This window comes from Sorex araneus, chromosome 1 (assembly GCF_027595985.1).
Source record: "Sorex araneus isolate mSorAra2 chromosome 1, mSorAra2.pri, whole genome shotgun sequence".
NCBI lineage: Eukaryota > Metazoa > Chordata > Mammalia > Eulipotyphla > Soricidae > Sorex > Sorex araneus.
This window is the reverse complement of record NC_073302.1, coordinates 384,737,257-384,755,387: the sequence shown is the minus strand read 5'-3', so window position 1 is coordinate 384,755,387 and position 18,131 is coordinate 384,737,257. Positions and strand designations below refer to the sequence as shown.

The following is an 18,131-nucleotide window of genomic DNA, read 5'->3' as shown; positions in this document are numbered from 1 at the left end:
CCTGCAATACACACATAAATGCTTGACAACAGCATGTCAAGCACTGCACTGCAGTCACCTCACCCCACTGTGCTGCTCAACTTCCAGCTCACACACGTCTAAAAATGGGTTAGCCAAAGAACTGGAGCAATAGTACAGTGGGTAGGGTACTTGCCTTGCACGCAGGCAACCTGGGTTCAATCCTGAGCACCCCATATAATTCCTGGAGCTTGCCAGGAGTGATCCCTGAGGTGTGGCCCCCAAACAAACACACAAACAAAAATTAGATTTAAAAACTAATGATACAATGCACTTGAAATAATTTAAATCATTAGGGGCTGGAGTGATAGTACAGTGGATAGGGTATTTTCCTTGCATTACTCCTGGCAGTGCTCAAGTATCATATGTGGTATCAGGGATTGAGTTTATGTGGTCACTTTCAAGGCATGTTTCTTACCCAACAGCAATCTCTCCAGCCCTTGACCTCGGATTTATCATGCATTTGACTTGAAAATTTAGTTTTTGGTCACTGAACATTCATAAACCATTTACAGCTACAAATACACAATACAAAATATATATAATACCTTTCACAACCTCCACATTCAGTTACGCAATCCTATATGGGGGCGTTAACCACTGTAAAGAAGCAGGGGTCCCCCAACTTATTTAGCCTACTGCCCCCTATTCAGAAAAATAAATCACTCAGCACACCTCTGAAATTTACCTTAAGAAACACTGGCCTAGGTTGTTTTTCAGTTTGTGGCTCCCAGGTTACCTGCAATGTCACTAGTTAGAGCACTGGCTGGAATGGAAATTTCTTAGGCCCCATCCAGACCTAAAGACTCAGATTCACTGGAGAAGAAGAGAACTGTGCATTTTACAATAATCGTCTTATGGAAATTTCATACTCAAATCAGAAAAACAGTAGAAATTTAGGAAAATTAAAATCAACTTCAGTTCTGTCAGATTGTAGACACATCCAGAAATTTCTTCAGACTTCTGCCGTGCTCATTTTTTTAGACACAGTAACAATGACTTAACAACTAGTCTGATTCTAAGGACAAATAAACATGAAATTACTTTCTAAGTTGGAAAATACTTTATGAGAGGTAGTTAACAGCAGTAGTTATTTAATTAACAGGTATAGTGTTTTTAATAATAACTAGGCCTTTATATCACAAAAACTGGAATCACTGTCACTTCAATATTAAAATCCTGTGTGAAACATGTACTTATGATTATAAAACATCAGAATATAATTGAAATACACTCCCCTACTAAGGAATTTTTATAATCAAATGTGGCAATAAACAGGAATGGGTCAGGAGTGCTGTTTGTCCAACAACATCCCCAACCCCATCAGGAAAAGAAACCAACTCGTTATAGACTCTGACACAGAGATAGGGCAACACGTGGCAGATTCATTATGAATCCCTCACATGTCTGTGATCCTGCAGAAGAGGCTAGACTCAATAAAAGTCGCTCTGTATTTCCTGGGGTACTCCTTTGGGAACCTAGTAAAATTCATGTGCTTTCCCCCAGAAAATGACTTGCAAATGGAAAATTTTACCCTGGAGTCTGTTTATTCTTTTGCATAAAAATGGGAATAATGATAATTATCTACCACGATATTGGGGGTATGCTATTACTGAAAAAGAATAGTTAAAAGCACTTTGTAAATTATAAAGACTGATACTATCATTACTTCTTCTATAAGTGGCTTAGTAGTAACTCTACAAAATAATCAGATAGAAAAGTTGAAGAAAAGTTGAAGTACTTTCATTTTGTACTCACAGTTGTCTACAATAGCCACTCGTAAGAAATGGTTAATGGGTCTCAAGAGACCCAAGGAAGGAGGCTTTGGTTCCAATCGACTTGCACTCAACACCATTACGTGGATACAAGGCATGTGGAAGGCCATGTCAGCCCGAAGAATATCCAACTAATTCACTCCTTTATCAATTTTATAACCAAAGGAAATGGTGAACTGGCATTTAAGCATTCCCCTAAGCAGCATTAACTACTATCAGTGGCCAGGCAGCTGTCTAGAGCATACACAGAAGAACACATGGGCACCTAAAATCCAAACAGCCTCGGGGAAGCTTATACCAAACTCATGCTAGGTTAGATAAAGTGAAACAGTTTTCAAATGAGGAAAAAGTAATCCGACCTTGAAGAGAATGTGACTGCCTGCCAATCACAAGCAAATGTGCACAAATAAGCAGCACAAGGAACATGCTCACAGGTCATTCTGCAGTTGGCTGGCATCAAGCTGAGCTACCACCTAGGGCCTTCAAGGAGATACTGCAGTGTTGCCATTACTCAGATTCTCTAAACCACTGTCTCTGGCTGTCTCAGGCTGCTCCTCTTTCTCGTTAGGTGACAGGTAGCGGCATGCACAGTGGCAGTTCCTTCATATTTCCAGGAGCCAGGCATTTGCTTTTATAACCCTGGCGCCCGCCAGGGAGCTGGTTCCTGGGCTTTTGAGTCCTGCCCTAGAGCAGAAAGGCGGGCACATGCTTAACAAAGCAGGAGCCCCAAACACAGAGATTAAATTCTCTTATATTTGCAAAGAAGTTCCCTGTACCCAGAAAAAATTAAAAAGTCAAAAAAGGAAACAAGGCATATGAAGCAGAGGTTTGAAATCCTACAGGCATCTGGAAAAAGAGTTGAAGGGAAGCAAACAAAGTATTTGCACTGTGGGAGGGGAGTTCTGATGGCATACATCAACACTGGCATTTTAGCCAGAGAGAGGCAGTCCAGGGGTAAAGGTGCTTGCCTTGCAGGCAGTTGACCCCAATTTGATCCCCAGCACTGATATGGCCCCTTGAGCACTGCCAGGTCTTGTTCCTGAACACAAAACCAGGAATAGTCTCCAAATCAACACCAGTCAAGCTGCCCTCCCCTCTACCTCAAATAAACCAGGCATTCAGTGGCATTAAATAAAGCGTGTGATACATCTCTTACTTCTTTCAAGTCTATTTCTAGAGTGGGACATAAAAGTAAGCAGGCTCAAATTTAAAAAAAAAAATCACAATTTTACTTAACTGAAGGGTTAGCACTTGCATTCTAGATACAAAATTAAAATCGTCTCCTCCAGGATACTGTGGTCTTGTGTTATTTAACATTTAAGAATGGAGTCAGATTCAAGTGACTGTCCTACAAGTTGCTGCTGGAATCAAACAGTAATTCCTGAGTCATCTAATCTTTGACTCCATATTTCGAGGAAGGCCCAGAAGCCGCTGAGTGGTTTACAGACAACTCAATTCAGCATAATTGATACTTGCTTAAAGGGAAACACGATCATCCTTACTATTGCTAACATCCCATTAAGACTAAAAGTTAATTAGGCTGTGTTCCATAAAGTCAATTTGAGGCATTTGTCTCAATAGCATTATTGTAATTATTCCTCATCAGAATGACTACCACCTCCTACTGCGCGCCAATGTCTTATGTAAACAACAGCAAAAATCCAACAACTCACATTCCATTCTCCACCTGAGTTATTCAAGAAAGGTTATATTTATATAGACTTGAAAGCAGGGATTCACAGATATTAACGTGTTTTTAAAAATACAAAGGTAGGTTTAAGATAACTCATTTTAAGTTCCTAAGGGTCAGGAAAGTAGAATCCAACTAAATAGCAGACTTTACATATCACAACAATACAAATGAAAGTAAAAAGGAGATGTGAACATTAGCACATATGCTGGGCCCTATAAGCTGTCCAAATGAGCACAGGCCACTGAGCACACATGTGTGCCCTCGCCCCCCTCCACCTCCATGCCCCAGCTGTGCATCTAGCCACATCCAGAAGGTGCTGGTAAGAGTTCCAGCACAGAAAAGCAGCAGGAGCACCAGCATTCCCTGGTGACATTAATGCAACAAAGAAAGAATGTGGTTTTCAAGGTAAATTTTCCTTCCTGCCCCAAATTTAAACATAGTCAATGAATTATCAAATTATCACTGTCACTGTCATCCCATTGCTCACTGATTTGCTCGAGTGGGCACCAGTAACGTCTCTCATTATGAGATTTATTGTTACTGTTTTTGGCATATCGATTATACCACGGGTAGCTTGCCAGGCTCTGCAGTGCGGGTGCGATACGCTCGGTATCTTGCCAGGCTCTCTGAGAGGGGGCAAGGAATCAAACACTAGTGTTTTAAAAAATATTTAATAAAATACAAGAAAATTTGTGAAACAAATGAACAAAAATCTAAGAGTAATTTATCATACATAAAGAACTACATATCGCTAATTATTACCTTCTAAATATTAATATCAGATCTTAAAAATTATGGTTCACGGCCAGAGAAATACCTCAAACAGCTGGAGCACATATGGATCTCCAGGTTTGATGCCTGCTACTATAGTTCCCTAAGCACTTCCAGGAATGACCTCCAAGTACCAAGCTGGGAGTAGCCCCTGAGCACCACTGGTTTGCTTGCACAACCAAGTTTTTTTTTTTTTCTTTTTGGATCACACTTGGCAATGCACAGGGGTTACTCCTGGCTCTGCACTCAGGAATTGTCCCTAGCAGTGCTCAGAGAACCATATGGGATGCTAGGATTCAAACCCGGGTCGACCCGCTGTGCTATCGCTCCAGCCCCACAACCAAGTTGTTTTTTTTTTTAATTTTTTTTTTATTTTATTCTTTAATTAGTGAATCACCATGAGGGTACAGATACAGATTCACACATGTTAGAACTTGTTTTTCCCTCATACAATGTTCACAAACACATCCTTCCACCAGTTCCCATTCTCCATCACCAATAAACCCAGTATCCCTCCCCTCCATCCTATCTCCCCACTACCCCACCCTGCCTCTATGGCAGGGTACTCCATTTTGATCTCTCTCTCTCCAATTGGGTGTTCTGGTTTGCAATAGGGGTATTGAGTGGCCATTGTGTTCAGTCTCTAACATAACCAAGTTTTTTTAAAAAATAATTAAAATTAAAATTATGCTCAAGAGCAAAACTAAACTTCGAACTTACTGTTTGTACTTTTCCACAGAAGAGTTGCCCAATAATAGAATCATAATGTTGGCATTAGGAGAAAGTTACAAGGAATAGGGAATGGGAAAGTGTGTACCCAGAATCACAGACAAACAGTACAGTTTGATCATGGACATCAATAAAGTGTCCTTCAAAAACAGCTCTCACACTTGGTTGCCCATCTGAGGCCCCTAGGAAATTTACTATCCTAATGCACAGGTTGCCAGCCATATTATTTCAAGAGGATGGACCAAAGCAACAGCCATATACTACAGCCAGTGTGTTGTATAAGGAAGAACTTAGGTGAAATGGTTCACTAGCTACACACTAATGATGATGTCTGTCCACTCCTCAGGTGTAAAGAGAATGTTGGTCAATAGTAGTGGAATCTGGGGTCAGAGGGACAGTACAGGGGTTTAAATCATGCCTTAACCAACCCCAGTTGGATCCAAAACACTGCATCCTTGGTGCTACATGATCCCCCAAGATTCCCAAGCACCATCAATAATCCCTGGCATACAGGAACTGAGCATCACCACATCCTCGTATTCTGACCCAACCACCCACCCAGTTGGGTGACAACTGCAGGAGTGACAAAAACAAAAAAAAAAGCAGTCATGGAAATGGACGGAAATCAAGATTTTAAGTTCCAGTTTTGCACTTTCAGGGAAATAACTGAATTTCCTAGGGTCTCTATTAGATATGAAGAACTTCTACTAAGAGTTCATTTAATCCCATAACCACCACTGAGCTCTCTTTCCACCCCTTACTCTTTTTAACCCTTCCGCGCCAGACCCACCAGCAAAAACTGAGTAAATTCCGCGTAAGTCAGGTGTCTTTTTCTTTCTTTTCCAAAATGGAGTTGCACGAATTCTGAATCCCAGTTAAATGGAATATGTTGATGAATTGTGGTCTGTCCAAAGACCTGCTTAACATCCTCTGAAAAGAGAAAAAAGATATACAGTGATCAGAACAAAGCAAATCATGCTATTCCTTATGAAAGTCTGATATAGTTCAAAGGGCTGAGACATACACAGGAGGGTTCAGTTCCAGGCACCATGTGGGTCTCTGAGTACTACAAGAAACACACCCCACACACTACTGGGTGTAACCTAAATAATAAAATTATTTTTAAGTCCAGTATTAAATGGATACCCCTATTTCCTTCTTTATAAAATTTAATTCACTTTCATTTAGTAATCTATGAACAATTTCTAAATGGTAAATTCTAAAGACATTTCAAAAGGTACTATAGGGGCTGGAGCACAGCGAGTAGGGCATTTGCCTTGCACGCAGTCAACCCGGGTTCGATTCCCAGCATCTTATATGGCCCCTGAACACCACCAGTGGTGATTCCTGAGTACATGAGCCAGGAGTAAGCCCAGTGTATCACCGGGTATGACCCAAAAAGCAAAAGCAAAAAAAAAGGTACCTCCCCAAAGTGAAAAATATTAATGAACAGAATCTAAGGCATCATGAAGACAATATAGATCATATAGATTTACAGTAAGAAGGAAAGTAAAAGTAGACTTTTCCACATGCTTCCAGAAGTCATGAGAGACAACTTCTTTGGTTATATTTTATGCATGACAATGGGATCAATCTCTAAGTTTTCTGATCTAAAATGTAATTCAGGGGCTGGAGAGATAGCACAGCAGGTAAGGCGTTTGCCTTGCACGCAGCCAACCTGGATTCGATCCCCAGTATCCCATATGGTCCCCCAAGGACCGACAGGAGTAATTCCTGAGGGCAGAGCCAGGAGTAACCCCTGTGCATCTCTGGATGTGACCCAAAAAGAAAAAACAGAAAAAAGAAAAATAAAATGTAATTCAGCTTTAACAATGCACATAGTATGTGGCTAGAGAGATTATACAGCAAGTAGGGTGCTTGCCTTACAAACAGCAGAACCAAGTTCAATGCCTGGCACCCCATTTGGTCCCCGAGCCCCCACCATTAGTGACTCCTATGCAGAGAACCAGGAGTAAACTCTGAGCACTGCCCAAACCAACAAATATTTTTTTTTTAAAAATCCACAAATCATAAAACTCTAGCAGAAATAAATCTGAATTCTTGAAGAATCAGTAAAAAAAAATAATAAAAGAAAAAGAAAGTTAATAAGCCCAATGCCAAAGCAATAGCACAGCATGTAGGGTGTTTGCCTTGCATGAACCTGACCCAATTCACTCCCTGGCACCATATATGGTCGCTAGGGTCCTGCCAGAAATGACCCCTAAGCACAGAACCTGGAGTAAGCCCCGAGCACTGAGCAGTGTGGCCCCCAAACAAAAACAAAACTTTAATAAAATAAAGGAAGGCAAGTAGAAGTCAAAGAAAGAAAGAAAGAAAGAAAGAAAGAAAGAAAGAAAGAAAGAAAGAAAGAAAGAAAGAAAGAAAGAAAGAAAGAAAGAAGGAAAGAAGGAAGGAAAGGAAAGAAAGAAAGAAAGAAAGAAAGAAAGAAAGAAAGAAAGAAAGAAAGAAAGAAAGAAAGAAAGAAAGAAAGAAAGAAAGAAAGGAAGAAAGAAAGAAAGAAAGAGAGAGAGAAAGAAAGAATGAATCTGAAAAGCAGTAAAATACCAACCCCAACCCAAAGCAAAAAGCTGAATCTAATATCATCTCATTTGTTTTGTCAACGACTACTTGCTAGACACAGGAAATATAGCAATGTTAAGTGGCAAGAAGTAGATATGGAGAAACACACAGAATACTATACAACTCTTAAACATAGCCCTTTATCGATTTATTAGAAAGTTTTTGAGATTTAAAATGAAGTGGATACATTGAGGACATGTTCAAGAACTCACACTCTACTGGGGCTTTAAAAACACTATCAAACCACACTTGCAGACAAAGGCGATGGGAAGAAATGCTTTATACTTTAAACTGAACACCTTCAGCTTGACAGACATTCCTAAATAGGTGAGACAATGCCACTTTATGACTGAATATCCTACTGTTCACGTTATCACTGTTTTATTGTCAGAACTGTTGGTGTGTTTTATTCTCCCTGGTTATTTTATTGTGCAGCATTGCAACAGTTCCTTTATAGTGTGGAAGCTCAGCTCCACCGATGCCGGCTTCTGGTTTTCTGAGCTGCACTGGGCAGGAGATAGCTTCTTTCTCATCCCCAGTCTAGTCTTCACCTCCCCTATAGGGGTGAAGTGCTGTGCTTGAAACTTTTCAAATTTTTGCTTATTTTATTTATTTATCTTTGTTCCATACCTGACAATGCTTAGGGTTTACTCCTGGCTCTGCACTCAGGAATTACTCCTGGTGGTGCTTGGGGGACCATATGGGATGCTGGGGATTGAACCTGGGTCAGCCGCATACAAGGCAAACGCCCTACCCACTGCACTATAGCTCCAGCCACAAGGCTTTTCAAATTCGAAAGACTTTTTGTTCCCCCAAGCATTCTCCGGTGGTTAAGGTGCCAAAACAGGTTCTACATCGCAATTTTTTGGGGGGAGGGTGGTTGTTTTGGGTTACACCCGGCAATGCACAGGGCTTACTCCTGTCTCTGCACTCAGGAATTACCCTTAACAGTGCTCAGGGGACCATATAGGATGCTGCAAACTGAACCCAGGTCGGCCATGTGCAAGGCAAACGCCCTACCCGCTGTGCTATTGCTCTAGCTCCTCTACATCGCAATTTGCCCCAAGATAAAAGGTTGAAAAGCCTGCTGGTTATTGCCCTGTGCTTCAGAAGCCTACCTCCCTGTTTCAGGTGGGTGAACACGGATCTCTCCCATTCAAATGTCACAATCCCCTGGGCTTGAAGAAATAGACCTGCTTTTCATTATAATTCTCTTCCTGCTGTCTTCACTGTCATCCCCTTCTCATCAATGTGTTCGAGCGGGCACCAGTAACATCTCTCATTGAGAGACTTATTCCTGCTGTCTTACTACTATTAATTCTTCACCTTGTTTTAGTCTCAACTACAAAACCAAAAGAGGATTCTTAGGGAAAATAACATGAAAAACCTTACTTGTTTCAAGCTTCAGGCTTTCGGTCATTACTCATCTCCTCACAACCAAAGTTGGTTGTTTATTTTAGACTTAAGTGTTTCCAAAGGCAGGTTTTATCACCCACTAAAGAAAACGGAAGCATTTCCAGATGCAATTGTGGGTGCTTTTTGTTTGTTCACTTTAAAAATTGTAGACTGGGGCCGGAGCGATAGCACAGCGGGTAGGGCGTTTGCCTTGCACGCGGCCGACCCGGGTTCGATCCCCGGCATCCCATATGATCCCCTGAGCACTGCCAGGAGTAATTCCTGAGTGCAGAACCAGGAGTAACCCCTGAGCATCGCTGGGTGTGACCCAAAAAGCAAAAAATAAATAAATAAATAAAAATAAAAATTGTAGACTGGAGGGGACGGATTGGGGGCTGGGAAAATGGACAGTACAGGGTTAAGAAGAACCACATATTGTCCCTCAACAGAACCAGGAATAGCCCTGAGCACTGTTGGATAAGGCCCCTCACAAAAAATTAAGGTAGATTTGGAGAGTGATGCTGAGTGGTATTAGTCGGAAAAGGAGGTGATAGGCCAAATAAGTTTAGGATCATCTGATTTAGAGGATAGAGAAAACAATTAGTAATAAGTCAATGAATTTTGACCTGGTCAGCATATCTAAATATATCTATCACCTGCTCATATTTATAAGTAAACAGTGCCCAACACATTGGATTTCCCTGTCCCCAATATGTATTTAAAGAAAGAAAAAAGCAAGTTCTCAAGTTCTCTAATGGGTGCCAAAATTTTGGGCACATATTTCCACTGCTTCCTCCAAAGTTCGATTTTTGCCCTCATCACACTTATAAGCTCATTTAATATTTCCAGAAAATTTTAAGTCTTGCTATGAAGAAACAGTAGTCCCACATAACTGTCAGGTGGGGTGTGTGCTTATGCAGAAAAGACAGTAAATACCAGAATTATGCTGAGCACTAATTTTAGAAAAGGAGGCAGAAAACCTCAGGTTGGCACTGATGAGGGCAATAAAAAGTTTAAGAGCACAACATTAAACTTCTTTCATGTTGTAATGAATGACTAAATTTATTCTCCATCTCTCTACTTCTAGGGGGAAATATTAAAAGATACAGGAAAAACAAATGAAGCAAATCAAGAATTGGGATTCAGAAAAAAAATAAAGTTCATGTTCCTAGAGGAACTGAGAAGGTAGGGGGTAAGTCACCTTCAAGTTTTCTTCACACTCTCAAACTTGAGAAGTACCAAACTGAAATTCAAATGACCTGGGTTCAAATTCTATTAAAAGTAGCTAAAATTCCGTAGGGACTTATTTTATGCCAGATATCCAGTTTTAATTGTATGTGTGAGGCCTTCAATGGTGAAACAAATATCATCTAAAGTGCCTCTCCAGTCTAAATTTTCTATGCCTCTGGATGACGCAGTTACAATGGAGATTCAACAAAAGCATCTACTGATCTAAACCTATATATATATATATATATATACATATACATATACATATACATATACATATACATATATATATAATGAGAAATGATGTTCAAATAACAGCAACTCTTTTTTTTTGCACCATAAAATTTTACAATATAGTAAAACTTTAGAGAGATAATAGGCAAAATAGCTTTGGGGTCTTTTTTTTCTGCCAAGCACTCTGGTGAAATAAAGTTTTAATATAATAATCACAGGATAACTGTCAAAAAAGAAGTCCTTTTCTTGACCTCTCCTTCAATGTCCTATTAAAAGTAATAGGCGGCAATACATAAATATTGTTTGGCATATAAAGCTAAGGCATGCAGCCATTTTAGTATTTGTATAGCTTATAAAAGTTACTCAAAACTCAATGAATGAATTTAACATGTGCCTGCTTCACTTAACTGACATTCTTATTTTTCCTATAATTAAACTAACCTTTTACTGCTTTTCAGAGCTCTACATTAAATTCAGAGTCATGAACTTTGAACTCTTAGTCTAGAGCATTTTTCACTTCTCTATAGACTTGTTTCTTATCAAAATGCTTGTCTAAAGCCTGGAAATCTAGACATTCTGAAGAGCTATATGTGAACCTTGAGATAATACTATAAAAACTGCAAATCTTTTTGACCTGAGATATTGAGAATGATCAATTAATTTCTGTTTTTAAAAGATCTCTCAGTATAGGTATGCATAGATGTGCATACATATTTATTATACCTATTTACTATAAACCTTTTCTTTCCATGTAGATTAGGAGTAGCTTGGCAGCAAAGTTTCTGTTTTTCAGATCTACTTTTCTCACTGTGGTTGGCAAGGTGGCGGGACAGAGAGCAAACTAGGTAATGGCTGAAATTAAATGACTTAGAAAAGGTTTAGAATAGATGTTTAAGCAAGTGATTCTCTAAAGTCTCCACCTTTCTAAAAGCCATTTTCAATAATCATTTTCTAACATTTTAGTGAAGTGCATAGGAATCATCAGTCTTGTTTATTAAAGTCTCCAGCTCCACTTCCGAATTAATTCAATCTACCAAGGGCTGAACAATGCAGTTGAATCAGCATTCCAGGTTTTTCCTGATACAAAGACCCAAATTCATTTTGAAAAGCAACATTCTTAAGAGACATGGATGGGTTAGACTCAATCAATCCTTAACTTTCTATGGATATAAACAAACATATGAAAGGAAAAATGTAGGAAAGCATCACAGGATGAGTCAAGACACATAGAGCCACTACACTACAATCTGGTGGATGACATTCAGCTCATGGTCTTGTGTTACTGGCATTCCCTGGAGTTGGATAGTATATAAGTGCTTATCCCTGTGTCAATTCTCAGCAACTCCAACATACAATCTAATAATCTAAGGATGATAACTGCCAGCCTTAGCCATTAGCAATTATCTAAAAAGCAGTTATGAGCTGGCCATAAGCTCGTGTGAGAAAAAAAAGGGTGGGAGAAGATATGGTCCTGTATTCAATCCTAATTCACAAACAATAATTAAATACCAGATCCAAACAACAGATTTTATTTAAGGCTAAACTGCAGGAGGGTTTCATGGCAAAAAAGCAGAAGTCTCAGGAAGGATTAAAACACAGAAGTAGAGGAAAACAGCTTCTGGAAAAGATAAAATTTGACCTTGGCCCCGAAGAGCTGTCAACCACTTATTCCCCTATATCTATGAGGGTGTTTTTAAGGGAGCAATACCATAGAGAAGGATTCATTTCTTTCTTTCCTTTTTTTTTTTGTACTGGGTATTGAACCCAGGGTCCCACACTCGAAACAGAGACTCTTCTGTATAAGTCATATCTACAGTGCTCATGAAAGGTTCATTTCTTTTGAAGTGAATAGGGATATAATCAAAGCACTTTGGAGCAAAGCCACCAGGTCACAGAGACATGCTAGATCCTGCTCTAGGCAGACACAGTTATTCACATCACCTGCCAGCAGAAAATATGATTATTTTTAAACTCTAAAAGGAGCTCATGCTACATTTGCAGTGAAGAAAAGTTTGGTATAAAAACTATAAAAGAACAGTTTGTTCTGAGACTTCCAAAAAAGAACTACATTTTTCTTTTTTCTATCATTTACTACAATTTCTATGAAGTTTAGTTTTCATTCTTCTTCCTAAGTGACCAACAGAGGCTTGTGTCTGGGATTGTTAAGTTATTCTAATTGAACCAAAAGACTATAATGTACAGAGGAAAGGAAGATTTTGGTAAAAAGAAAAGCCACCAATATTCCTATTCATTTCTAAATTTTTATTTTTTAAATTGAGTCACCATGAGATATCTAGTTACAAAGTTGTTCATGATCAGGTTTGTCATACAATGATGTGACAACCATCCCTCCACCAGTGTAGATTTCTCACCACCAATGACCCCCAGTTTCCCTCCCACCACCTCCACCCCAGCCTACCTCTATGGCTCTCTGGCAGGCACTTTCCTTCTCTCTGTCTCTGTCTCTCTGTCTGTCTTTTTCTCTCTCTCCTATTCATTTTTTGACTAACCAACTCTTTAAAAAATTATTAATTTTCACCTTTCTGAAAAATTAACTCATTTTCTTCAAGAAAATCACATCCTATTCTGATAAACAATAAAACTTTCATCTTATGAAATGACTGTCTCTGCAGTCTCCTATAAGTTTATGAACAGGAAAAAGTATCTATGAACCCAAATCACAATAAGTTCATGAAATTTCCACCATCACACTAAAAGACACTCACTCTACTATCACACTGGGTTAATTTTTTTTTCCTCCTTTTAAGAGCTATAACTCTACAACTCTGGAGAAACCCATATTCTCTTTTGAACATAGATCTTTCCTTTTCTCTCCTGTTACATTTCTTTTTCTTTTTTTAATGAGTGTATCGCCATGAGGTACAGTTACAGACTTACAAACTTTGTGCTTGCTTTCAGTCATACAATGATCAAGTACCCATCCCTCCACCAGTGCCCATTTTCCATCACCAATGGTCCCAGCATCCTCCCCACCCCCTCTCCTCCACCTATCCCTGCCTCTGTGGTAGAACGGCATTCCCTTTTGCTCTCTCTCCTTTTGGGTGTGAGGGAGGGAGGGAGGGGAGGGAAGGAGGAAGGAAGGAAGGAAGGAAGGAAGGAAGGAAGGAAGGAAGGAAGGAAGGAAGGAAGGAAGGAAGGAAGGAAGGAAGGAAGGAAGGAAGGAAGAAGAAGGAGGGAAGGAGGGGGGATGGGAGGGTGGGTATTGCCTTTTTTTTTTTTAAAGATCACAGACAATTATAAAATGGCAATTGTTTCTTTCCTAAAAACCTCAAAAACAATCAGCAAATGTCACCAGATGAGTAAATTTCATAGATTATGACTATAGTGGAAAAGGTGAAGTGTGTAATCACAAAATATAAAGACGAAGAGGGCTCTCTCTCCTGCCACACCAGTGGTCAGGCCGTTTTCCCACCCAGATGGCTGATGGCAATGGAAGAAAGGAGAAAACAGGGGCAAGGCTGGTTGGTGATCAATTGCCATTTACACTTTCTCTGCCTTCTTCCAGTCTCACTCACTGCCCATATTCATTCTCTCCAGCCCACTCCCACAGCTTAGTTATAAAGAACAATCTCCAGTGGCTGGGGGCAGCAATTACACACATATGAGGTAGCACAATCAACATATGTAAAGCCCTTCCTTCCAGGGAAGCTCTTCTAAGACAAAAAACTGCCAAGAGATCACGTCAAAGGCCTGTATTTTTCTCTAAAGACAAACTTCTCCTTTCCTTAGTCCATAAGCAATCATCTTAGATTTACTTACTTCTTAATAATATTTGTCATTTTGTATCGACACAGTAAGAGATACAGTAAGCTTATAGGGTGGCTCATCTGGGAACATCTTGCTATAGATCCCAGACTACAGTGCTGGGATAGTTCAGTGCCAGACAGTTCTTTCCTAACACTAGCAGGGTCCTTGTCCAGTTGTTTCTCTTTGGATCAAGACACAATTTGTTCATGATCGTGATCTGAACTGATAGTTAAGCATTATGGTGCTTGGCCTGTCAGGTTTTGATGCCAGGGTAGCCCACTGCTTGCCTTGGATCCAACCAGTCCCTTCATCAGGACCCAGCTTTTGGGGTGCAAGGAACTGAGAGCAACAGAGGCTTAAGTAAAGTAAATCTGACAGATGCCCAGAAGTTACTCAGAGTCCATTAACTACCAAGTTACAAAATCATAGCATAACTATCTTCCTGTGTCTATACAAAAAGGACATTGCTCTAAAGTAAACTATGCAAAGAACATAAGAAAAAGAGAAGATATTTCACTTACAAATACATATCCAGAGATCTCTGAAGAGTTTGACTTTACAGGTCACTGCTTAGGGGAAATGAATGACTAACAGACAGGGGAAGTAGAACACAAAGAAATTAAAGATGAATACTGAGGAAATGGGAGTGCTTTGGAAGCCTTGTGATAGGTATTACTCAGTAGATCTAAGATCCTTGCTGAGGAGAAAGGTCGGAGGAGAAATGGCAAACCAATGTTATAACTAAAATGTTTAGAACTATAATCTAACAGTGGAGATCTTTAAAAGATGAGTCATAGACAAGATCTCTTTAAATTTATATATAAAAAAGGAAAACAGTACTGATATAAGCAACAATATAGATGAAGCCTGAAAACAGGATTATAAGAAGCCAGTCACAAAAGACGATATACTGCATGATTCCAATATTTGAAATATCAGGCAAATTCATAGAGACAGAAAGTAGATTAGAGGTTGCCATGAGCTGGAGGTAACAGGGTAGAACAGACTGGAAAGACAGGGGGAAGATTGCTAAAGCATAGGATTACTTGTTGGGGTGACGAAAATTGCCCCTAAACTGGATGTGACAACTGCAGAACTGATCTGAACATACAAAAAGCTACTGATCTGCATTAAGTGAACAAAACATATCTCAATAAAGCTAATGGTTTTATTTGTTTTTTACTAATGTAGAGCTAGTAAAGCTTCTTGGCAATGAGGCTTAATTAGAGATATCTACTTTTTGGACTCAACTCTCAATCTATAAAATGGGATTAAATGTCTATTTTTAGGGTATTCTTCTGGAGCTAAGTGAACCCAGAAGAGTATTCTAAACATACTCTGTGACCATGAAAGTGGCAAAACTCCAAAAATCTAAAGCCATAATTATAATTAAAATTGCTATCTGTGCATCAAATATTTACAAAAGATAGAAAGAAAAATCAGGCACAGTATAATTCAGAAATATCATACTTTATACATTGCACAAAAAGCAATAATTTCCTCAAATATTTAAAATCTATCTTTCTCTTAGCTCAAATACTAAAATTTTGAATGAAAAGTGATGGAAAACTAAGTAATTTTCTATTATGTTTCTGAAAGTATAAAATTAAGAAAGATTAAGAACCTCCACTCTTTACTGGGAAGGTTTTTCAGATACTAGAAATATTTAATTGGCAAATTACTTGCACATGCCATTAAGTGGTTAGACTGAATTTGTTTTTACAAATTCTATGGGCTCTTATTCCTTAACCTTCACTGCACTATAATCTCAAATCATCAAGGTCTTCACTTATGCAAATTTTAACTTTCAATGTTTTTGTTTCTATACAGAATAAATTAATGTACTTTAATTTCTAAAATATTCACTTTTTGAAGCTGCAAATCAATGAAAACGAGTTTCCCATTAAACTAAAAAAAGGTTCATCAAGCTACATTATTTCAAACACTGAACCATACTATCTCTCATGGATCCTAAAAATGCCATTAATACAATAAACACAAAAAGGATGTTTCTATGAACCCCCAAAGTAATTCCTCTCAGAGGCAAAAGGACAGTCCTTGAACAAGTAACACTTTATTGCTGAACCACTTCACCGGGTGCTTTTTCTAACGTGTACTAAATCCTTAAAGAAAGTTGTGGTTTGGCTCTAGGGGAAATAATATTCCACCCTGCTGATACGGTTAACAACAGCTTATATGACGATTGTCTTTTAAGCAGGGAGCAAAAGACAAATTGTTGAATGTGTAAGTTAAATAACATAATGGAGTAAGTGGATGCAGACCCATCTCGACTGCCTTGTGTTCCAGCATCAATGTTGCCATTCCAAACCCTTCTGACAAGTGCCTTTTTTCTATTAATCACAATGAAGGGTCTGAAGAGGAAAGAAGTATTCTGGCTACAGTTTGGACTTGCTCAAGGAAAGCTTCAGGAGAAAATGGATGCCATTAAAACAAAGTGCAGAGTAAGCACTTCACACACGCTCACAGATCTTCTGATTAAAACCGAGTTTTTTTTATAAGCCCCCGTAAACTTTTACTATCAGTGCTTTGAACACAGATATTGCATGGATAAATTCTCTTACCCCAAATCACAAATACAGGCAATTTGAGCTGAGTATCATTTTGAAGGTATGTCTAGTGCTGGGAACTGTAAAACTTAGGGTGCATTTAAAACTCTTGGGAGTTCTGTACTTCAGGAGGCCACTACCTGGACATAAGACCAAGTAGAATCCCAGAAAGAAACATCCCCCAAGACACCTCTGGTTCCTAGGAACCAGCAGACTTTCCCTTTCTCTCGGCTGCTTCCTTACCTATGAAAGAAAGCTATAAATTGTGCCAGTCATTGTTCAACTGCTGTGTTTCCTGGGAGAGCATGTTCCAAACACATTCCCAAGCCCCACACCCTAAGATTTTAATTCAGTAGGTTTGAGATGGAGCCAGAGAGTCCACAGTCATAACAAATAACCCCACACTCATACAATGAGAATGGGGGCAGCCTTATTGATAAGAATCCTTCCCATTCTATAAATCCCCAAGATTAATTGACTACTAAATCATCATGGTGTGTTGGTTTAACAATAACAAAAAGGTCAAAGGACAGCAGATATTTAGCATTAGATACTAATCTATCACATACATTCTCTAAGACACCAACACAAGGCCAACTAGGATGTTTTCAATCTATCTGCGAGATTGAATAAATCACCGGCAGACACATAATTGCAAGAGTAGGTTAGCTAAAATGGTGTCTGGAGGCACATTACCTGGCTGTGGTTACTATCCAGATATGTAAGCTTGCTTTAATCATGTTGTGTTAATTATTGTTAACTTTCATCACTACTACAGAACACAATCAAAAAAAATTCAAGTCTTTGAAATTCTTAAAGCAGTACAAAGAATCTTAATTCATTCTCTAAATGCAAGTGTAATATCTATATTGTTTAAAAAACCAATTTCCTAAGCTAGTTTCCTTAGACAGATGTTATCAAAAATAATTTTCTTGCAAAAAGCATTAACATACATTTAACCCTACTTAAATGCTTCAAGAGCAGATGTACTACAAATGTACACCCACAATGATCCTATATTAGTATAAAACTGTTTTATTTCAATTAAAATGTCTAACTATCCACCCCCAACATATACCTAAACTGTAATTTTCTCTGAGAACTTCCAATATGTTCTTGATTTTGTTTCCTTTATCAACCTATCAGAGCAAAAACTGCCTTGCAACTGTTGGAAGAAATCAGTCATTAGCAACAAGATTACAGCAAATTTTCCAATTTAGAAAATCTGTATTTTTATCTCTCTCTCTTATACTGGAAGAATAATGGTATAATTTTACTATTTTTAAAATGAGCAGCACAGTTTAAAATAGTCAACTTTTACCAGTGCTCCATAAGGATTTACAGTTAGTTTTCTGTTCTCTACGATCTTCT

At 38.8% G+C, this 18,131-nt stretch overlaps 1 protein-coding gene across 5 annotated transcripts in view; it reads right to left on the bottom strand.

The window, feature by feature from the left end:
* SLC25A13 (solute carrier family 25 member 13) overlaps nucleotides 1–18,131 on the bottom strand; it is a 201,395-nt gene that overhangs the window by 83,242 nt on the left and 100,022 nt on the right. For all 5 annotated transcript variants that reach the window (XM_055119718.1, XM_055119721.1, XM_004602204.2 and 2 more), the window contains one exon: nucleotides 5,777–5,916. In XM_055119718.1, the coding sequence (XP_054975693.1) occupies nucleotides 5,777–5,916 (140 nt within the window). The remainder of the gene's footprint in view (nucleotides 1–5,776; nucleotides 5,917–18,131) is intronic.